Genomic DNA, 25,077 nt, shown 5'->3' on the forward strand with positions numbered 1-25,077 from the left:
TGCATATTTGTATACTTTCAAAGTATATGGATAACAGGAACAATATAGAAGAGTAATTCTCATTCTCTTAAAAACTAATTTCTCAGTCACTTCACTATTCTCTTATTACTTTTCTCTTTGATCTTCTAGTCTTATTCAATGATGTCACTTTAGAAGAGTCTAGGAGACCATGCAGCAATATTGAAGATTGATGCTTCAGATAGGATCAGTTTGGGCATACACACATACACACATAGATACACACATACATAAATACACAGTAAAAATCAAAATGAGGATGAAGATGTCAGAGAGGACAGATATGTATAAATATGTATGAATATTTCTGTCATATTTGAATAAAACAGACATTGTAGGAGAAATTATACAATTGCAAAACTACAGGTTAAAGTTATACCTAAAAACTTCAGGCATTATTTAAGAAATATGAAATTTCTCAATTATTATGTATTTAGAGATATTTTAGAAAAATTTTAGGCATGTGGATTAGATATTTCTCTTAAGATGTTAAAGTATTAGGCACTTCACTTGAAGTCAAATATAAAGATGTAGGAAACACTAATAATATCCAATTGCTTAACGACTGAAGTTGTAAAGATGATGATAAGTAGGAAATTATCCTTCTTGTCAGAAGCTACATAAAGCAATACAATATAAAATCTATTGTAGAATGTACTGAGATACTTAATATGTGTATAATAAATTTTTAATCTGGTTACTGAAAAATAATTAGAAAGTATAATATTTGATGATGGACTATATTCAATTAATGGAAGGATGATTTTAAGATTCCATGTGGAAACTCTGTGAAGAATAATACAAGAGGAATACAATGGCCAGTTGATTATTACTTGCATGAGAAAGACAAAAGAATCTAGATATTTGTCAGGATCATGATAGATAAAATTGTGATAATTAAAATCAGCATAAGACTACAGTTGCATAAGATTATAGTCATTAAATGAACAAGATTTCTTTTCTGGTGGACTTATATTATATGCCAAAGTTAGTAGGTCCCTTTATTGGAAATCATTAGAAAGGGAGGAGATTTATGTTGGTGAAAACTGAAGATTATACCACACTTCACACTTGACTATTTGAATGCCAAAAACTTTCTAAACACTGCTATTGCTGCGTTTCAATAAATTATTGAACTAAGTGAAGAACTGTTGAATGTTGATATTCAAAAACACTATTATTATAAGACTAAAAATCAATTTGATTTAATGAATAAAATCAAAAGAATGTCCTAATTGATGAGAGGAGTGGATTTAGTGGGACAACCATTATGTTATCTAGTTTAGGAAGGAGGAGAAAGAAAAATAACTTTACATGGTCTCTATAATCAAGTTGGTTTACACATGATCATCAGAAGTTTTTCTTCTGAGTTTGGAAAGTATTCTTGTTGGCTGATTTTCACTCAAAATGTCGCTATTTGTTACTCCTCAAGTAGAATGTGTTTCCTATCATTCAATTTAGAAACAAATAATGAGTGTGGTCAGAGGATGGTAACTTTGATAGAGTAGGACAAGGAACACATGGAGTGCGTACCACACAGTATCAGAGGCCATGCTATGGCTAATTAGCTCTGAACTGAATTTTAATGTGAAAAATTTATTTTTGCCACATCTGGTGGCGCCCAGGCATTACTCCTGGCTCTGTGCTCAGAAATAGCTCCTGGCAGGCTCAGGGTACCATATGTAATTTCAGGGATCAAACCCGGGTCCATATTGGCTCAGCCGCCTGCTCGCAAGGCAAACACCCTACCACTGTGCTACCAACTGAGGCCCCATACCTGAAAACTCTTGATGTACTTGAATCTGCACAACATAAGAACTCTATATTTTTTTTTTGTATTTTCTGTACTAAAAACGATGCTGTGGCTAATTTAAGCATATGCGATTAATTTAACTATCAGATATGATATATTTATTGAAATCAGTCAAATAGTACAGGAGCTTAGGTTATTTGCCAATTACCATGCCAACCCTGGTCTGGTCCCTACTATGGTCCCACTGAGCATCTCCAGGAGCAACCCACTTCCTATCCTCCATCATCTTATCCCCTCTTTCTCTCTCACAAAATAAAGCTATTTTACTTTATTTAAAATGTATTTTAAAATTATAAAAGTATTTAAATATTTATTTTAAACAACTATCATAACATTAAGGATAACAATCATATAAAATAAAGGAAAATCAGGGCCAGAGTAAAGTACAGTGGGTAGGGTGTTTGCCTTGCTTGTGTCTCACCCAGATTCAATCGCCAGTAATATGGATCCCTACACCCTTGAGCTTCTCTAGGGTGTTCTTTTTGGTGAATTTAACATTTCTTTAAGAGATTGTGTGTGAAAGAAAAGTGGGACATGGATAGTATATGATTATTAATTTTCATATCACAAAATATCTATTTTATTTTTTTATTCATTGTTGCTCAGGGCTTATTTTTGGTTCTGTGCTCAGAGATTACTCCTGGCAGCCATGGGATACCAGAGAAAGAACCTGGGTTGGCAGTGGTGTAAGGCAAAAAGCTGTACTATTTTCCAACTCAAGAAATTAGTTTTTAAAGTATAAAATTATACAAGCCTACCTTTTATTTTACTATTTTGTTTTTATTTTGTTTTTTTTCTGAGGCAACTCCTGGCAGTGCCCAGATCTTAACTCTTGGTTCTGTGCTCAGGGATCACTTCTGAAGGGTTTGAGTTACCACAACTGCATTAGGGAAGGAAAATGCAATTACTTTGTGTAAGGCATGCATTATAACTGCTGCGATGTTGCATTAAATAATTAACGATGGTGGTGGATTACGATGGATGGATGGATGGATATTTCTCTGCCATCCCAGGCCACATGGCTCTGCAATCCCCATTCAGTTGGCGGGTCCCAGGTTTAGGTGAACGGCGGAATCACACTCATCCAGAGACAGGCATCAGGAAGCATCAACTTTATTCATGCCCTATCCACCACATGTGTGGTCTATATCATAACCTTTTAAGCATTTGCTATTCTTAGCTTGCCCTGCATCTTAACTCCTTTCAGCCATCTTCCCCTTGACCTCCATGCTAGCCAAAGACCAAAAGGGAGAGACTAATCCCCTGGGTCAAAGGCCTTATCTACCTTTTCCAAGACCCCTCCCAGGAATGGGCGGGGTCTTGCAGGTAAGGTCAAGTTACCCAGGGAGAATGGAGGGATGAGGCTTCACTGCAATATCAGTTCAGCCCAATCTACAGTTTACTGCAAAAGCATGAAGCAAAATGTTCGAGAAGCTTTACAACAATATGTTCAACACATCAAAGTTTATTTCTAAGATATGTAAAGTCCAGTCATTCTTATTCAAATATAAAATATTTTGCTAGCCAATAATTTCTTTTGATCCTTGATGTATATTGAAAATAAAAATATTAAGTTTTGCAGTTGTTTTAGCTCAGTAGCTTTTAATTTAACTTAAGTATTGTTAACAAAAAAGTTTAAAAAATGTGTATCTGTCCACATTAAGCTATGTAATCACATAGCTGCCAATTAACAGTTATAGAGGCCTATATGAAAAATGGTCTTAAAAATCCACCTTTTTTAAAATGTAAGAAACGGGATTTGTGCTATTGTATTTTATCTCTGTGAAATATTTTCATAAGAGACCACTATGATTAAGGTCTTTGGGAGTGTATAACAAGTTAGACTTGAGAAACTGATGAAACTTGATAGAATTCTATTTATTGCTACAGTACTACTTTATTGTTCAAGTCTCTGATTGCAGGTATGAGGCAGTTCCATTTAGCCACTCAGCACATAATATGAACAATATTGCAGCTGGAATTTTCTATGAGAAATGAAAGCAATATACTTCTGGTAATTTGTCCATAGTTTTCTAGATCCATAATCCACCAGGGAGTACAATGACTTCACATAATGCTCCAAAACAGTAGCTATTGAACTTGTATATATGATTTAATTGACACATACAAAATCATGTTAATCTCTTTAACCTCACTATTACTATTCAGCTGTGATTCTCGAAAATGTCATGCTATTTATTCTTAAGCATGTATAATATAATATAATAAAATAACCTCCCATTTATATATATATTTAACTAGTTTATGTAAAAGATATCAAAAATAGTAAAACAAATAACATTTTTAAATGTGCAAATGACACACAGAAATAGTCAGATTAGAAAAAAAATAATTTTGTTGTGCATATTTACCAGTGATTACAAACTATAATTGTTAGCATAGCACATCAATGGCCTCTTCGCATGACTAGAGATGGGTAATAACAGGGCCTTTCCCTTTCCATGCTGGTGCACATGAAAGTAAGAATAAAATATTGGTAGAGACAAATTGTTGATCATGTACTATTTCTTGATTTGCTGATTTTATGATTTATATGCTGATTTACATGTTCTTTTGTTTATATGTTATAATGAATATTTATGTATACGTAATAATAACTTATTGGCTCCTTTTCTTTGCAATAGTTTGTGAACTTTACATATTTTGTTGAGGGACAATGAAGACTTTAGAGGATTATTTTTATATGATCATGTGTATGATTTTGTTGCTTTTTAATTGTTTAGTAATGAATTTTTTGTTTGTTTTTGGGCCACATATAATCATGCTCAGAGGTTACTTTCAGCTATACACTCAAAATCGCTCTAGCTTGGGGGGCTATATGGGACACCAGGGAATCGAATCACATTTTGTCCTAGGTTAGCTAGTGCAAGGCAAACACCCTACCACTTGCATCATCATTCTGGCCCCTTGTTTTGTAATGAACTTTAAAAGATTGATTGCTGAAAGATTAATCATGATTAGGGCTCATATATTGTGATCATATTGTCCAGGTTAGTTATATACCCAATTTAGAGTGCCTTAAAACAATAGTGATTTATTCATTCTCATGATCTTAGAGGATCAAGTTTTAAGACAAGTTGATATTGGTTACTTCTGCTTTTAATGGCATTAATATTCAACTGTCAGGAGAAATGTAAATAGAGTCTCAGAAGGTTTTAACATAACTAGTATGCCTGCAGCTTGTAGCTCCTGTAATATGGACACATTAAGGATAAACTCTACAAGAAAGGAAACTATGAGAAAGAACTTAAGAGAAAGGAAGATGAAGCTTTGCAGCCATCTAGCCTCAGAAGTCTTGCTTGCTCAATGAGATTATTGGAGCAGGATTTTCTTTTTTCCTTTAAATTTTTAATAATTCAACTTATTTTAACAGAACTAAATTCCTTGTAAATTTACTCATTAAAATCACACCTTAAATGAGTCCTAGCCAACATCTGTAACTACATTATATAATAGGAGTTTTCTTCTCTTGTATTCAAAATATTTATACATATATATATATATATATATATATACAATATATATATTGTTTCTTCTTTTCTCTTTCTAAAAATTAACAAACTAGTTTTATATTATTATTGTTCATATTTAAATTCTACTGACCATTTACTTGTCATGAAATTCCCTGATATTTTGCAAAATGGGTTTAGAAATTTAGAAGTTTAGAAATCTAAGTTCCTGGGTGGAGAGAACCAATATATATCCAAAGAACATTATAACCTACTTCTTTCTTCTTCCTAATTTGTTTTCCTTTCTTTTTCCAGAATAGCTCCAACTATGTATATATAAAGAAAGACATGTCTATTTCAGCTCTCTTACAGGTCATAGTCTGTTAGACACATAAGCACACACTTAAGAAAAAACTGACTTATCATTCAAAACAGAGCACTCAGATATATCTATTATAAAGCAAATAACTAATTAGTCAAAATAGCTTCTAACATAAAATATTAGTAAGGCCACATGGCAGAAATTTCTTTGGGGAAGTATTTTCTTTCCTTTTTGGGGATTATCTTGTAGTGGTTTGGGAAGTTAAGCTACTCTAAATATGTATAACATAAGACCTTATTTAATGACATTTAGATGAGAGATTTATATCTGCACTATCTTGAAATGTGCAAAAAACCAGGGAGGAAACATCAAAAAACAGTATAATCACATAGTGAAAAATTGACAAAATTCTTATGTTCATTTTTTGTTCTTGACAGTGTTTCAATGTTGATACAAATATAGCAAATATTCAATTTTTATTAGTTCAAACACCTGCTTAAATATCCACTAAATTCTGGTTCCTCTATAAGGAATTGGGTAACAACTAGTAAAATTCTAAATAAAGATCAGTGACTTAAAGATAATTTCTATATGCACTCACAAATGATACAATAAAAAATAGCAACATTTCTGTACCATTACCATATACCAAATTCTGTTCTGAATGCTTCATATATATGTGTATATATAATATATATGTACTCAGTAAAATTTTATTGGAAGCATATCATATTAGAGATCAAATTTGTAAGAGAGTGATAGCATATCTTATTCAAGTTCACCACCATAACACAGTGATGAGATCAGAGGTCCAGTACCTGGTGTTGAAGGCTTCTACTGAATAGATGTATTATATGTATAAGACAAGAGACAGAGTGTATGAAATTTTAATAAAATTTGACTCAAAAATTTATCATCTGGTAAAAGCCTATTTCTACTATTTCTATTCATATTCTTTCCAAGATGATTCCTCAACTTATCTGTCTGTACCAGGAGTCAGACCTGATTTTACACTCCTTGGGATTTTTATTATATGATCCCTTGAACTTCACAAGTTGAAGCTTTTAACTAGACCTTGTTCCACAGAATATCTTGCCATTTGTGAACTTGTCTCATTAAATATTTGTTAACCATATGAGCCATCCTCTGTCTGACCCACCTAAACTTCACCTTCAAAAAAACTAAGAAAAATGAAGCTAATTAGGGTTCAATTTAACTCTGAAAAATTATTCAACAATTACATATAGATTTTTCCTTTCATATTTTATCTTAGATTACTTATAATGAATTCCTTCTCGTGTATATAATTTGTCCAATGTGACATTTAGAGTTATAAAAGTTATCCTTAAAATGTTTATACTAATGGCTAGTATGACCTCAGATTTATTTCTTAAAACTTGTTTAAAACTATATTCACAAGTTATTTTTTTGTCTTTTTATTTTCCTTAGTATATCTAATAATATGATTAGAGTTGTTCAGATAATCTTCCATCTCAAGGTTTTATTCGTTTCTGATTCATTGTGTCTATTATTAAACCCAGCTGTTGATGTTTTTGAACAAACTGATTTCTGAATTAACTCTACATTGTGTTCTATAATAACCCCACTTCAGTATTATCATGGGCTGCTCCCAATTTACTTTTAGATAATTAAAGCCTCTCTTTATTTCTATCCAAGTTGCCTGTTTTATTTCCCTGAACACAAGGATGTGATTTCATTCATGTTGCTCTAGGGGTCTAAAGTTGATAATCATTTTTCTACATCTGCCCTCATCAGTGTTTGCTTGCAATATATGTTGCTATATCCCTATCCCTTGGCTTCTTCTCATTAGCATTCACATTCCCACTGATATATTGTGTTTTCCTGCCACAAGCCATTCCTGTTGTTTTCCTTTAAAGTAGTACCATTGCATCAGAAACGTTCTAATTTCCCTATTATATTAAATATTTCCGTTATATAGATTTGTTTGCAATAATGATTATCTAAATCTAAAATTTCTTCTTTAGAATTGTTGTAACTATTAAATAAATTTAAAATGTGTATATTTCTCACTATCCAATAAACAATTCACCAGTCGGTACAGCTAGAATATCTAGGTCACTAAAGGAAGACATGTTTACTTCTCATTTATTTTTTGGATTAAAATAAACCTATTAAAATATGTATGTTATCTGTTGAATCACAACAGAAAAAGTTGTTTAGCTAACTCATATCCATATATTTTATAAAGCTTAACTATAGTTATAATTATTAATATATGTTTTTTGGTGTTTTTTTTTTTTTGGTTTTTGGGTCACACCCAATGGCACTCAGAGGTTACTTCTGGCTCTACACTCAGAAATGGCTCCTGGTAGGCTCGAGGGATTATATGGGATGCCAGGATTCGAACCATCATCCTTCTGCATGCAAGGCAAATGCCTTACCTCCATGCTATCTCTCCGGCCCCTATTAATATATGTTTTAATATATATATATATATATATATACAAGTATGGGTATACTTTCTATTCTATATAATTCCACATGCACTTTATTTTAGTTCATTGTATATTTCTATGTTTCACCATGTGATTATTTAAAATATAAACCTATAATTATAAAATAAATAATAACATTTCAAAAAATGTGTAAAATTGCTAGTACATCTTAGCTATGATTTAAAATTGATATAAGTATTTTTTAGCATTTATACATTTCCTTAGAACACACTGAATTTTTTTGTGGGAAAATATCAGGTTGTGCTCAGGACTTACTTCTGACTGCACTCAGGTATCATTTCTGGCAGAATTTTGGGAGTATGTAGGGTCCAAGGGATTAAACCAAAACAATAACCTGAATGATAAAATCTACACTGAAATATTTTTTGCAAATAACAGGAAGCTATATTTTGATATTATAGATAAATAGTGCTATGTAATTATATAAAAACTTCAACTTTTTATATTGGAGACACCCAAATCTCACTTATACATGATAGATATATCAAAAGAATCATCACAGTTGAGAAGAATTTTCTCTTTGTGTGTATAAAACTTTTCTATTAAAAAGAAAGGGAGTGTCTGGAAAAATACTTTCATAAAATTCTAGGCTTTCACTAACTGGCAGGGAGGGAGATAAGATAGTTACAGTTATTTTTCTATCTTTAGAATCTTAGTTGATTCTAGGCATGTGACAGAATTGGAAGCTGATATATGATGTCAAAAGATTTTATGTACCTAAAATGTTTAGTTTTTCCATTACTATAATAATTTCTTATATATTTCTATTGTAAGATAGGATGTAAGTGAAAAGATAAATGAATTGCCTTTTTTAGCTACCATAAGAAACAATTCAATAAAAAAGTAATATTTAATATTTTAGGACATAATAATGCATTAGGTATTTTTAGAAAATTATTAGATATTTGTAAATATATACAAGTTAATTGTGAAAGACTTTGAAAAATAAAGGTCAAATTATGAGGCAGTTAAAATTCTAGGAAATCTATGTGTGTTTTATGACAAATCTTGCTTTTTAGCCATATAATTCTAGTTTAAAGATATAATATATTGTTTTAAGAAAAACTTCCAATATGTATTTCAATGATATTTTATTTTAATCTAGCCAATACAAAGTAAAAAATAAATCATAATATATGTTCAGAACCTCCCATAAAATTTTCAGTCATATTTTACTAAGCTATATAAAAATAGAATGTTTTTAAACTTTGCTATTTTCCAATTCAGTTTTGACTGCTTAGTTGATAATTTTTACTATTGTTTCCAGTTTTCACTCTCCAAAATCAAGAATTTCATTTCTAAGTTAAAGAGTTCAAGGCACATGTTCAAAACTAAGTAACAAGTGAAAATTGTTCCTAAGATAATTTTACCTTAATTTTGATATAAAAAATCTAGTTGGGGTAATTTATCTTAATATACAAGCAGCTTAAAGCATAGTCTGCCTTTTTCGTAAATGCTAGTAAAAAATATGCCAAATTTGAACCAGTGATGGTGTCTTACATGGCTTATGTGTTTTGTAACTTAACATGCATTTCTCTTATAGTTTATTTCTCCCTAACAGCCAGTACTTTGTTAATATGACTGTGTACAATTATCTGACAAGTGCTGAACCTACACTAACAAAAAGTGGTTCTTATTTATGATGTGTCAAATTACTGTTCTGAGAGTAGACCTTTTAGGTTGTATTCAGCCTTTAATTTGACTGAATTTAAATGGCATAAAATGCCTTTTAGTTGGGCCTTGGCTGGTATATTATATATCTCATTTCAATGAAAAACATTCACATGCAAATCTAGTTTGTTTGGAGTGAGGACAAATGCGACTATCATGACTGATGAAGGCTTTTGATCACAGTTCCACAAACTGAAACCTTAAAAAGAGAGGCTATTTGGACTGGCATCTGCAATCCCATGAATTATTTAGTTCACATTATTCATAAATCTCTTTGAAGAGGTGGTTTTATGAGGTTTTTAAGGAGAAGTAGTTATAGCAGTGTTGTCAGTTTCAATGTATGCTGTAAGTGCCTGCCTTCACATGTACAGTTTCTTTAAATGTTAAGTGGTCTATATCCTGTAAAATTTGTTATTAGAGATACCTAGTAAATAGATATCTTAAGTCATGCAAAGTCCAGGAATCATATTCATTAATTCCCTAATCTCCCTCCATCCTCCCTAAGTCTACACAGTTGGGTCTATTGGAAGAAAAAGCAGAATAAGCATAATTTGTAACAATTCATGCGAAGTCCAAACTGGGCAAAACGCATCAACAGAACATACATTTTCTGTTCCAACTTTATCATAGAATAAATTGAAAATTGCTTTCCCTAAAGTAGATGATCTTCCCTCCTTCTGTGCTCAACACTTATGCAACAATCTCTCCTCTCTCTTGTTCTAAATGCAATCAGTTTAGTTTAGTTTCTGACTAGATTAAAATCAAAGAAATTTAGTGTTGGAGAAAAGGGGGTAGAAAGTATGCCTTGCATGCAATCCATCCTAGTTTTGACTCCAGGCACCAGAAGTGGTTTTGCAGAGACTGCCAGGAGTATCTCAGCACACAGATAATAATAATCTCTGATTAAAAAGTAAATGTGATAAAGAAAGAAATAATGAAAGAAGGAAGAAAGAAAGAAAGAAAGAGAAAGAAAGAAAGAAAGAAAGAAAGAAAGAAAGAAAGAAAGAAAGAAAGAAAGAAAGAAAGAAAGAAAGAAAGAAAGAAAGAGAAGAAAGAAAGAAAGAAAGAAGAAAGAAAGAAAGAAAGAAAGCAAGAAAGAAAGACAGAAAGAAAGAAGAAAGAAAGAAAGAAAGAAAGAAAGAAAAAGAGAGAGAAAGAAAGAATGAAGGAAGGAAGAAAAAGAGAGAAAGAAAGAATGAAGGAAGGAAGAAAAAGAGAGAGAAAGAAAGAATGAATGAAAGAAATAAGAAAGAAAGAAGGAAGGAAAAAAGAGAAAGAAAGAAAGAAAGAAAGAAAGAAAGAAAGAAAGAAAGAAAGAAAGAAAGAAAGAAAGAAAGAAAGAAAGAAAGAAAGAAAGAAAGAAAGAAAGAAAGAAAGAAAGAAAGAAAGAAAGAAAGAAAGAAAGAAAAAGGAAGAAAAAAGAAAGAGGGAAGGAAAGAAGAAAAGGAAGAGAAGGGAAGAAGGAAGGAAGAGAGAAAGAAGGAAAGAGAAGGAAAAAAAGGAAGGAGGGAGGTAAAGAGGGAAGATAGAAAGAAAGAGAAAAGAAAGAAAAAAAGAAAGAAAGAAAGAAAGAAAGAAAGAAAGAAAGAAAGAAAGAAAGAAAGAAAGAAAGAAAGAAAGAAAGAAAGAGAGAGAGAGAGAGAGAGGGAGGGAGGGAGGGAGGGAGGGAGGAAGAAAGGGAGGAAGGAAGGAAGGGAGGAAGGAAGGAAGGAAGGGAGGAAGGAAGGAAGAGAGAAAGAAAGAAAGGGAGGAAGGAAGGAGGGAAGTGAAAAAGAAAGGAAGGAAGAAGGAAGGAAGGAAGGAAGGAAGGAAGGAAGAAAGGAAGGAAGGAAGGAAGAAGGAAGGGAGGGAGAAAGGAAGGGAGAAAGAGAAGAAAGAAGAAGGAAAAGAAAGAAGGAAAGAAGAAAAGAAAGGAAGGAAGGTGGGAAGAAAGAAGGAAGAAAAGAAGGAAGAAAGAAGGAAGAAAAACAGAAAAAGAAAAAAGCTGCTGCTGAAATTCTCTATAGGACAAGTTTAATAATACACTTGGCAATCAACTTTCATTTAAATCAGTAATTGAATATTTCTTCATTACATGTATTAAAACTACAACTGAAATAGTGTCTATGCAGTGAAAAACCATATTTATAGCACAATGAAAACTGCTAAAGATTATATTTAAAATATTTACATATGGTGCTTCTACATGTTAACATTTCTTGCCTTTGGTTTATGGAAACTATGCACTATAAATAGATTCCAAATGCTCCTTTAGTAATCATGCCTTGCACATGGTGCACATGCTACATATATATTCTAGACCTTAGCAATTTTTGGTTCTTCATGATAGTGGGTGAATATCGGTGGCTCAAAAGTTATCCAAATAATATATGTATGTATATAATATTTTACTATTTTATAATTCTTATGGGCATACAAATGACTTAAAACAACAACCAAAAAAAACCAAAACAAAAATATGACTTAATTTCCCTGTATTCTAATTAATTAAAATGATTCATTAAATGTGATATATGTTAAAATAAATTATTCTGGTCAATATTTATATTAAAACATATAATTTGGGGATCTAGAAAAAAATTAAAAGGTTCACAATCTCTCTGTATTAAAAATTATTTTTCTAAGCATTTATTTAAATTACTTACAAAACTTTTTCATTTTGTTTTCTTTTGGATTCATATCTGATTGTACTTTGGGCTTACTCCTGGTTTAGAGCTCATGGGCTCACTCATTATTGGTGGTGCTTAGGCAAATATTTGCATTCTTGGGATTAAACTAGAGTCAGCCTGCAAGGCAAAGAGTTTACCTCCTGTACTATCTTTCTGGTCCAACAAATATATTTTAATCTAATAATGTTCACATAGTAACAAATACTTAAATATTTATATTAAATGTGTTCATCAAAATTAGACAAATCTAACATTTCTCTATATTATTCCTGTTACAGATTTAGCACATTTTCAAAATAGCTTCCTGGTCTAGTAACATAGACATGAAATATGGCTACAAATTTTCCATGTACTTTATTTTTTTAAGAATCATTTATTCTTTCAGTATCAGAAAAATTTCATGTTTTTATATGACTTACACATATAAAATTTTGCATTTAGTTTATATATAGAGGTATGAGTTTTCTTAAAGAGTTGCAAAACTCCCTGCAGACCTTACTGTGAAAGTAATAAACTTATAGTGAAAAATAAATTTGAAATATTTTGACAACATAAGCTGATACATACCTAAACAAAAGCTAAGTAAATGTGTGATATATAAATTGGAAATGAATAACGTTTAAGATATACTTGAAATTACAAATAAAAATTGAAACGTGATTTTTTATATATAAGCTGTCAGTACTATAAAGTAGCAGAGAATCTTTTGAACACAAAAGTTATGGGTTTGATACAATTAATTCAGTATTTATAAAATAAGGAAATATTAAAAACATAATTACAGAAATTTCCTAATTTTCAAAATACATATGAACACAAAAGTTAGAAATAAATATGTCTCATCTATCAAAAACTAAAAAGTTATTTTATTGAGGAAAACACTCATATTTTAGGACAAAATCTTATTAAATTATGAGAATTATTTTAATTATGCCTCGAATATATAATTCATGTTCCAGAGTTTAAATTGATAAATTGATTTCATCTAATAAGAAGACCAATAAACAATTCAATGTGTTTTACATATACATTATTTCATGTAATCATGTTATTAAAAAGTGGCTGCAAGGAACTGTAAAATTGAGAGGGCTGGAGAGATAGATAGGCTGCTTGCTTTGTACTCAGCTGACTCAGGTTTGATCCCCTGCATCCCTTTTGGTGCTAAACCCTGCCAGGAGTGAACCCTGATCACAGAGCCAGAAGTAAGCTTTGAGAACTGCACAGCATGACCCAAACAAACATCAAACAAAAACAAACATTAATATTAAAAGAAAACAGATCATTAAATTATTTAAATATTTTATACTATCAGAATTCCAAACAATAAACAAATGCATAAAGAAAATGATAATAAACATTACAAGATTATTTTGAAATAATCTCAAGCAAAGGACTGTTATTCACATTTTATAAATATTGTGACTGAAAAATATATCAGTGCCTACACTAACATTATAAACAATCCCTTAACCAATAATCTGGTTCTTAAACAATCCAGAGTTCATTCAAATCAATGTTCAAAAAAGTTATACATGTCGATGTGTATACACCCCTTTCAACTATTATTTTACAGAAACCTATTTCCATAAAAAAAGCTAAACATGCCGTTTGTGTTTTATATATACATCCCTTTCAACTATTATTTTATGGTGTTTGTTTCATTAAGCAAATTTATAAATATAGTCTGCTTTCTCATTTTTATTGTTTTAGGTTTTTAGGTGCTCACAGTTTACTCTGATTCTGCACTCAAAGATCCATTAGGGTGGGCTTTGAGTTACCATATATAATGCAAGGCATAAAAATCAAGTTGACTGCATTTGAGTCAAGGTCCTTACTTTCTGTGATATTTCTTCATCTTCTTCATTGTATTTTTTTCAAATGCAGGATTTAATTGCATTCCTTGATATCTTTTTGTCTTATTTAAATATTATTTAAAGTCAGTGTCAAGTCATGATCTTATCCAAACTTCATACTAATTAAGTAGTATGATTTCCTGTCATAAAAATATGTATTGCCTGCTATTTTCTCTTTTAATAAAGCCAATTTCCCTTTTAATGATCACTAAGTTTTCAAATAATTTTCTTTTTTATTTCTTTGCTGGAGCTTCTTTCTGAAGAGAAATTTTAATTTGGCTTAACAATAATTTATTTTCCTTCTCCAAAGCTTTATAACTTGATAGAATCCTATTTGTTTATTTAGTTATTGTTGACATAGCCATTGGAGATGATTACAAAGCCATAAATATGTAAGGCTAGTGATGAAAAACTTCTCATTTATGTTTTCTTCTATATATTCTTTCCATTTATTTAAATCTCTGTGATGTAAACCATTGTTAACTATATAATATTTTGCTTTTCTGGGGTACATCTATTTTAGCAAATATTTCTTTCTACAGCATCTTTTTCATACATTTCCCCCTAAGTGTGAAATTTCTGTAATTAAGAATAAAAACTTGTGAAAGACATTAGCTAAAGTAACACTTTTTCATGGCTTCCAAATCTAATGAGGTATAGATAAAAATTCTAGTGTTTCGATTATTTTATTTGATAGAAAAAATGTTAGTTTGGGTAAATCTCCAATGATGAATAAAGAGTTGAGGAGAAAAATTAAAAGGGAGGAAATGTAGTAGCTATTCAGGCCTGATTGCAATGATTATAATTTCCATATATTGAAAGGCTGTAATAATATGTTAAGTATTATAATTTAAGTACTTTGTTTCAAATCATGGTTTTATTCTTTGTAAAAGGAAATCAAACACATCTAGTATTGATTAACACTATATTGCTTTTGGTTTTGGTTTTGGTTTGGTTTGGAACTGTACTTGGGGTCACTCAGGGCTACTCCTGGTTCTGCAATCAGGAATCACTCCTGATAGGCTCAGGGTACAATATGGATTTCACAGACTGAATCTGGATCAACCCATTTGCAAGGAAAACACCCTACCCACTGTGCTATCATTATGGCCTCTATATGCTATTTTATATCTATAATCACATAATATATATACATATATCTTACTTTTTTAAGTTTCAGTGTTATTTAGAAGATTTTTTTATTTTCATGTAAATGCTTTATTATGAATGTTTTGGGTGTAAATGATCTACTATATAACTGTCATCTAAAAGGTCAGTCAATCTCTTGAAATTCCAATTTTGTAATAGATCCTTAGATATCTTCATTTTTATTCTATTTTATTTGGAAAATAGTGACTATATTTTCTTTTATTTTACATATGTGTATGAGAAAATTTTGAGTTCTTGTTTTTTAGTTATGTTTGCTCTAAAATCTCTTTGGGCATGTAAAACATCAAATGTATTTGTATATAAAATCATAAATACTAGGAGGTTGTTTCTTTTTTAAAAACCTTTGTAGTAAGTTTTATTTTTACTTTTTAAGAATAATTTCTTCTTAGGTCAGAGCAATAACACATGAGTTAAGTCATTAGCCTTTCATGCAGCTGGCCTGAATTTGATCCCTGGCATCCCAAATGGTCCTCCAAGCACCACCAAGGAGTTACTCCTATTAAACAATGCCAGGAGTAGCCCCTACGCACTGCTAGGTATAGCAACAGGAACAAAAACAACAAAATAATTCCCTTTTAATCTATGAATTTGAATATAAAAAAGAGAAAAAAGCTAAAATATTCATTTCAAATAAAATATAACATAATCCATGGGGGCCGGTGAAGTAGCATGGAGGTAAGGCAATTGCCTTCATGCAGAAGGACGGAGGTTCAAATCTCGGCATCCCATGTGGTTCCCTGAGCTTGCCAGGAGCCATTTCTGAGCATAGAGCCAGGAGTAACCACTGGGCACTGCCGGGTGTGACCCAAAAACAGAACAAACAAAAACAAAAATATAACATAACCTTAAGATAAGACTATTCAAAACTGAAGTCTTTAGCATTAGTTTTTAGTGTAAAAATGCTATCTATATGCTAAATATTTTATTAGTATAGGAACTTACAGTAAATACTACTAAAGGAAAACAAAAATCTGTCTTCTAGGATTTTAAACATCAGGAAAAAAGAATACATAATTACTTTGTTCCAATATTAAATGTAAAAATAAGAACTAAGAAGAAATCAAAATGCAAATTGCAGTATAATATGTCGTCTGTAACCGTAGTCCTTGTATTCCACGGTGAAACAAAATTTTACAACCTTCAATTTTCATGTTGTTAGTTGTTAGTCTTACAGTCAAATAAAAAATTCAGTCAATATAACTAAATAAATTAATAATATAATCAATTATTGATTTTTATGTATTTCTTATATTGGAGTATTTTGAAATAATATTATAATAATTCTAATATTTATTTTATCCTTTGGTTTTTTATAAATAGTTATAAGAATCCTATTATAAAAATTATGTGCATAATTTTACTATATTAAAATGATAAGTTTTATCATTGACATATTTAAGAATCACCTCTGAAATATATTATACACAGATATAATGTAAAAGTTATGACTGGTCCATTTATTAGAAAAGTAAAGAAGTGTCAATGTAATTTCCAAACTTTTCTCTGGTCAAAGTACCTTCAATTCGTTGCTTTTCATTTTAAGTATGAACTGTTAAAATCATATTTTAAGATCATTTTCAGTCACTTTTGGGGGTATGCAATGTGCACTTTACAATTGACTTATAATTGGACTATGCTGACAATGGAAAATCTTACAAGTATTGAACATGACATTTATGACAGTATTGCTGTCATCTTGGTTTCTTTTATTGAATATGCAGAGAATTATAATTGGGCTAACAAGCCTGGTAGCCTGGCCTCTTTCCAATTATATTAACATTATATTAACCAGCCTAGTCTACTATTAGTTTCTTGAACATACATGAAAACAAGCAGAACACATTTATTTCATTTCTATTTTATTTCTGTATGTACAATAATCTGGGAATAAAATCATCTGCCTTTGTGCAATGTTGAAATTTTTAATAATTCATTATTTTTCAATTCAGAAATGTTAAGATTTACCTTTTTGATCTTTTTATTTTTACTTCTCTACTGTGTAATCAAAATATTATTTTAGTAAAAGATTGGTAGTATTTTATTTTTAAAAGATAAATACTAATTATTATTGCTTTTTGTAAGATATTTTGTGAATGTTTATTTTAACTCCTGCTAAACTTTAAAAGTGATTTTGAGTTTGGGAAGTAATTTCTTAGGAAGAGGAAATATTTTTGAGTGCATTATTCTAGAGTGCATTTTTCTCTAATATCCATTGATTTGTTAAAAAGACAGAAAAAGAATAAATTCTGATTATTTAAATTGTTAAGTCTAATAACTTTCTGCCAAGATTTAAAGATTAAATTTTAATTGAAAGCAAGTAAAAGAAATTTAGAGAAAATAGTTTTTTACAAGATTCATGGAACATGAGTTGTAGCAGTTATTGATTTTATGTGATGGTTTCTCTTTGTCTTCTCCTGGCTTGCTTTTATTTTGGTATACTCACACTATTTCTTTTACAAATACATACATGCTTTCCACTTACAGTATTTATGGTTTCATCTTTGTAGAACCTTTTCTGAAAAGAATTATGAAAACAGCCTAAAAATAACCTTTGAGAAACAAAACATCCCTGCAGTATTTAGAAGGTGCCACAGTTTGGTTAGAAATAGGAAAAAAAATACTACAAACAATTAATAATCTGTCAATAGTGAATTATTTCTCCATTTTGATACAGAATATCTAAATTTTCAATTAGTAGAATTAGGGAATTCTAATTTCATGTGTTAACCTAAGAGACATAGGAAAGTGAGCCTGCAAGTAATGTATATAACATGTTCCTCTTGAGAAAATACATAGTACAGATACTATTGTCATTCATTTTTTGTTTTTGTATTGAGGCCCCACTTAAAGGCTCAAAGATGTAGTTCTGAATTCTGTGCATAAAGGTCATTCTAGAAGTGCTCTGGAAATCATCCAGGGCCAGGGATCCAAATTGGATCTCTAGCATGCAAAGCATGCATCCCCACGAACTACGTAAGATCTCTCTGTACCTTGTTTGTATAAAAACTGCAAAATGTCTTGTCTAACATAAATAGTTAGCATTGATTATTTGAGAACCTTGCATTAGAAAAGGATGAGACACAGTTTCCTTACCTATTTTATGTCTAAATTTTTAGCATGTGTCAGTTTTATTCTACAATACACAACAAAAGAAAAATATTAGATTCACCACATAAGAGCACATCTTCGTTTTGTTTTGTTTTTTTTTTTGGACCATAATTAGCTGTGCTCAGGGATGGCTCCTGGCTCTGTGCTCAAAAATTGCTCCTTGTGGGCTCAGGGGACCATATGGGATGTCAGAGATCAAACATGGCTCTGTCCCGGGTTGAAGAGCACATCTCTTAATAAAAGTAACTTAAAGAACCAGGAAGATGGCTCAGAGTTTCAGAGGTCATGAATTTTATCTAGAATAAATGGCTTCCATTGCTAGTCAACATGGTCCCTGAGGGCCAATTGGTCTGAAGACACTGCTGAGAGAAACCACAGAGAGAAACAATTCACCAAGTATGAGCAGCCCTGAACACCTCCCCCCAAAATAAATAACAAATAAAAATTAAAATTTAAGTCTTATTAAATATTTTATTAATGCATAAGCTACGCAGAAGATACCAAGGACACACACAGAACAGAGCAAAGGCATAAGCAATGCTTGCTGCTGCAGAGGTCATCTCCCTAGTGTGAGTCCTTAGGTAGCATATGTGTTCCCTCAAATTTCAATGACTACTCCTGTGCATAGAGCCTAGAATAAGTTCTGAACACAGCTAAGTATGTCCCCCAAACCAAAGACAATCCATTTATGTTTTTCATTATTATGACTTAAAAACAGTTTTTAAGCTAATTAATTTTATTTAACATTACTATGAACATTTTAGTATTGAAGCAAACTTCCCTTTTAAATCTATAGAATAAGCAATGCAAGATATTTAATACAACAATTTAGTTCTAATATACTATTACTGGGGCTGGATTGGTAGCGCTAGCTGAAGGCATCTGCCTTGAGTGCACTAGCCTGGGATGGACCATGGTTCAATTCCCCAGCATCCCATGAGTGATTTCTGAACTCATTGCCAGGAGTAACCCAATTGTCACCAGGTGTGGCCCCAAAACCAAAAAATTAAAATAAAATAAAACACTATTACTGAAAAATGTTTAATCATTTACCTTATAAAGACAGCAGAAAGGTGATTACTTAAATCTAATGCACATTCTTTATGAACTAGCAAACGGTAAATAATAATTAGCAAGTATTTAAATTGGCTAGAAATTTTTTTGGTTACAAATAACTCAAAATCTAATGGCTTATTAAAGCTTACCAGGAGTTTTGGTGAGTACTAAACTCTAAGTCAAAATTAAACCTTACTGAAGCCCAGTGAAACAAATTAAACACTGCATTTTCCCCATTAGAAACGAGTATATTTCATTTTCTTTTTTTTCTATAGGGATATTCCAAGTGCTGCTAATGGATCACCAGTGTCACAACCAGTTGTTTTCAGGGTTATAGTATTTTACATGCAAAACATGCTTTCCGTCCATTTGAACAGTATCCCCCAGTCTTTGTCTTTAATATTGGAGATTGAAAATAAAATAAAATATGTCATGTGTCTTTTGGCCATTTGTATTTCTTCTTTGAGAAAATGTGCTCCACATTACTAATCATCAGGGAAATGCAAATCTAAACAACAATGAGGTACCATCTCACACCACAGAGACTGGCACATATCACAAAGAACAGGAACAATCAGTGATGGTGGGGAAATGGAGAGAAAGGAACTCTCATTCACTGCTGGTAGAAATGCCACCTAGTCCAGTCTTTATGGAAAACAATGGAGATTCCTCAAAAAACTGGAAACTGAGCTCCCATATTATCCAGCTATCCCACTCCTAGGGATATACCTTAAGAACATAAAAACACACAAAAAATGTCTTCCGCTCACCTATATTCATTGTAGCACTATTTATAATAATCAGAATCTGGAAACAACCCAGATGCCTAACAACAGATGAGTGGCTAAAGAAGCCACACAAAGGAATATAATGCAGGCATCAGGAAAAATGAAGTCATAATTTTCATATTCACGGATGGACATGGAAATTATTAGGCTGAGTGAAATAAATCAGAAGGAGAGAGATAGTCACAGTCTCATTCATCTATAAGATTTAAGAAAATTAAAGACATTATTGTAATAATACCCAGAGACAATAGAGATGAGGGCCTGATGATGATGAGCCCATGATAATGAAGCTTACCACAAAGAGTGGTGAGTGCAGTTAAAGAAATAACTACTCTAACAACTTTCATGACAATGGTAGTGAGTGAGAGAATTTAAATGATTGTCTCAAATGCAGGCAGGAAGTGTGGGAAAAGGAGTTGGGGAGCATTGGTGGTGGGAATGTTGCATTGGTGAAGGGGGGGTTTCTTTTTTATAACAGAAACCCAACTACAAACATGCTTGTAATCATGGTGCTTAAATAAATATATTATTTTTATAGAAAAAGAAAAAATGTTGATAAAGTTTTGAAATGGAATTTTTAAATAAGTATTTAAAAATCAAAGTAGGATCATTGGTTCAGTGTTTAGAAATGTCATTTTGTTCCAACGTGTTCTGCAGAAGTTTCCTAATTTCCTCACTTTTATCTCAGATAATGCTATTTGATATAAATAAGTTTAAATGTCTATTTCTTAATGTAAATAATGCCATTTAAGTAATAGAGTTTTCTAGATGCAAGCTATTTGGCCAATCAAGTACCAATGTCTAGAGTTTAATGAGTCATGTGATTTTTGATTTGCCTTTGTAAAACCAATGTTTGCAATTTAGTTGGTGACTCAATGCACTTAAATCCCAGCAGGCTAAAGTACTATTTTGGGGAACACATTTTAGTCAGAGAAACTTTGAATCAAATTTAAAATTTACTTATTTCTTGCTGTGTCATAGTCATGTAATTTGACAATTTTTTTTGGGGGGGAGAGAGCACACATAGAAGAGCTCAGTGGTTACTTCTGGTTCTGCTACCAGAAATTACTCCTGGCAGAATCAGAGGTCCATATGGGATGCTAAGGATTGCCAGTCAGCCTCCTGCAAGGCAAAGGATCTATCTACTGTGCTATGGCTCTGCCTCATAATTTGACTTAAAACCAAAATTATTTTTTAAGTAACAACTTTCACATATGTGAGACAATAATAAAAGAACTTACTTCTTTTGGTTGTCATTAAGTAGAATATATAAGAAGTACTCACCATCTTCTCTTGCAATAAGCACTGAGAAAATCCAAGTAACCAACTCAAGTGAAGTTTTCAAATTTTTGGATTACATTTTTTCAATTATTTTTTCAAGTATTACACATACTTGAAATATGTTTTTCTTGTTATTAGTGCAAGTTTATATTTAAGAAGAATTCAATGATAGACAATTATTTTAAAAGGAATGATATTTGGAATTTTTCTGTTTGACTCATATTTTTTACTCTCTCATACTCAAGAGCTAATTGAGCTAACAAAATAACTAAATTGAGCTAACAAAATAAAACATTCATCATTTTCTTTATTAAAAATTCTTTTCCTCTAATCTGTGTTCTTCATATAACCATAAATATTTATCTTTTCATTGTAACTATTAGTAATAACATATCTCCTTTGTTTAGTACTTGCACTCTCTAATATCTATTATTTCTGTTCTCTTCTTCTTATGCTTTCTTTCCTTGGTACCAGCGGCTGCTTCAAAGAGTAAAGCTAAAGGTGAGTTCCTGTACATTCTGCATGATTTCCCATGATTCATCTTCTTACCTAGTCTTTCATGTCCTTTAAAATGATTCTTTTAAGTATACTGATGTTATTCATAAGTGCTTAAAAATACAAATATACGTAACTCTAATTCCTTGATTCCTGATCTGTCCATAAATTCATGATCATTTCTGAGTTAATATTTCTATGTTATTTCCCACCTTGGTCCAAGCAGAGTTAAGCACTTTATTGATTTACCCCTTTGCCAATTGACTGTAGTTTCTTTGATGAAATCATAAATTGGAAATAAATGCAAAATAAAGTAAAGCTGATGTAAGTTCTCAAAATTATTCAAAGAATTCTATCAAAGAGAAAAGTTATTATTTCATTCATTCATTTTTCCTTTATCTAGTAGCATTATGTGTGCATTTGCTAGAAATGACAAGACAGATATTCAGAAAAGAGACTATGCTTGACAATGCCAGGATGCTCTCCTGTTTTATAGTGTTGCTGAATATACCATCCACCAAAAACAAACCTATAATATTGTGTTGCCTAGAGAACATGGAACTATGTAAAAATTTGAGTAAGATATAAAGAGATTTTGAAGTATTGATATAGACATTTGTTGTCAAAGAATGCTTTATTAAGATAGAGGAATTTGAACTATGTCAATACACAGTAAAGTAGTACATAAAAGCATAAATAAAGTTTTGGAAATAGGAATGCACAGTCTATTTCAGTTTAGTGAGCATTTCCTTTTAAATGGACTTTTTATTTATAGTAGAGAACCGTTAATTCGATGATACAATTGAAGTGAACTTGATCCATTACTGCAAATCATTGCATGACAACTGTCATAATAATCACTTTTATATTCACTTAATAAGTCTTAAAATCAATGGATGGTAAATTAGATTATACTATCCAGATGACAAAGTATTAACTTAAAAAAAGTTTCCCTTGTGAATTTACAGCTAAAAATTAAATTCCAGTATCTGTAAAGTCATGTCAGGACTTTTAGATATTTTCAGTGTAAACAGAGTTTTTTGCTTGATTTTGTGCTGCCCGAAACTTACTCTCTGTTTTAATTTGAACAATCTTTCTCCACATATATTCAGCCTACCGTGGGCATTAGGACATAGTTCACTCTGTGCCTATGTTAGGTTTTATAGAGACAAAAGCTAAAACTTTCTGTGGGGCCAGAGAGATAGCATGGAGGTAAGGCATTTCCATGCAGAAGGACGGTGGTTCAAATTCTGGCATCCCAAATGGTCCCCCCCTAGTATGCCAGGAGCGATTTCTGAGTGAAGAGCCAGGCGTAACCCCTGAGCACTGCCTGGTGTGACCCAAAAATAGCAATAAATAAAAGCTAAAATTTTCTGAAATGAACTTCTCCTCAATGGATACTCTAAGCATTTTAATACATATATAAATGCTATGTATATATATGTATATATACACACACATATACATAAAATTCAGGAATAACTATTCAATGGATTTTTGGTCCAATATGTTAAGGAAAAAGGTCTTCAAATGGAAAAAAAATTTGTAAGGAGTAAATACAATGCTTTTAACTGTGAGCAAATTATATGAGGATGCTACTATTTTAAAAATAGTTCACTTTTAGTCGAAGTTTTATACCAGGGAATAAACAGGAAGTGTTTTTGTGTGTGAGTCATGTATAATTAATTTATATGGCACAAAAGGGGAAGATTTTAAGATATTGTAAAGGGCTAAGTTCTTATGTCCTAACAGAAGAAAATATGATGGAAACTGTTATGTACTGACAATTGTTAGTGTTTTTTTTTTAAAGAAAATAAAGCAGATTTAAAACTACTCATTTATATATGATTCAAACTAGTCAGTGAGTCAGCAGTTATTTATATATAGCTAGTGTCATAGATAATGAACCCTCGAAGATAGCTTTCTTTTCTCAAAAAAGAATAGGCTTGTCCTCTCATGTCTTTGTTCTCTCTTGAATATTTCCCTCACATCTTCTAAGTGAGTTTCATTTATTAAAAACTTCTTTGCAGACTATAAAAATCTTAGTCATTATAATAGTATCATGTCAATAGGATAAGCATGATAGACATGCAGCCAGTATACATTTCCTTATTTTTGCAGAAAAATGTCATTTTGAAAATCAATTATTTTCTACTAGGAAATTGAATGACACTTTCCTAGTCCTCATATGTATGGACATTTGTTTGTAGAATATTTATTGCTTTGTTTGATGTTATGTCCCCTCAATCCCAGTGTTTCTCTATAGGCCAGTGCTTCTCAAATAGTGAGGCGCCCCCCGCCCCGGGAGGTGGACGGGACTCGAGGCTCCATAAAGGGGGTCGCGTTTGACCTCAGCCAACATTGTCATTACAAGCTAAGCCCCATGTTTATGTCTCTGTTTGTCCCTGGAGCTGAGAGTTGCTGTGTCCTGCTTCAAACCCCGCTTTGAAAAGCTATGCATTGCAAAACATGCTCATTGTAGCCATTAATCCAGACATCACCTCTGATTAAAAAATCAGCTCAAAATATTTTATATTTTTTGTTGTGCAGGTTAAAGTTTTTTTTTTTAAATAAATATACTATTTACAGTCGCACGGGGGGAGCACGAAAAATGTTTTCTTCTTCTTACTTGGGCATGACAGAAAATAATTGAAAAGCACTGCTATAGGCCAAGGTTTGAGAATTGGAGTAAAGTAGAATGATGGGGAGTTTATATCAGAAACAAATAAACAAATAAATTGGACATGCCATGTTGTTTATATTGATAAGGAAACTACTTTTATAAAAGATTCTGTCGTTGTTTTTTTACTCCTGAACTTCTCTTTAATTCACATTGTATCAACCTTCCTATCTCATGGGAAAATG

The 25,077-nt window shown here is 31.5% G+C and overlaps 1 protein-coding gene across 2 annotated transcripts in view; it reads left to right on the forward strand.

Moving 5' to 3' along the window:
* CADM2 (cell adhesion molecule 2) overlaps nucleotides 1-25,077 on the forward strand; it is a 1,096,781-nt gene that overhangs the window by 751,256 nt on the left and 320,448 nt on the right. For both annotated transcript variants that reach the window (XM_049785499.1, XM_049785500.1), the window contains exon 2: nucleotides 22,192-22,218. In XM_049785499.1, coding sequence (XP_049641456.1) covers nucleotides 22,192-22,218 — 27 coding nt within the window. The remainder of the gene's footprint in view (nucleotides 1-22,191; nucleotides 22,219-25,077) is intronic.

This window comes from Suncus etruscus, chromosome 13, assembly GCF_024139225.1.
Source record: "Suncus etruscus isolate mSunEtr1 chromosome 13, mSunEtr1.pri.cur, whole genome shotgun sequence".
Taxonomy (NCBI): Eukaryota; Metazoa; Chordata; class Mammalia; order Eulipotyphla; family Soricidae; genus Suncus; species Suncus etruscus.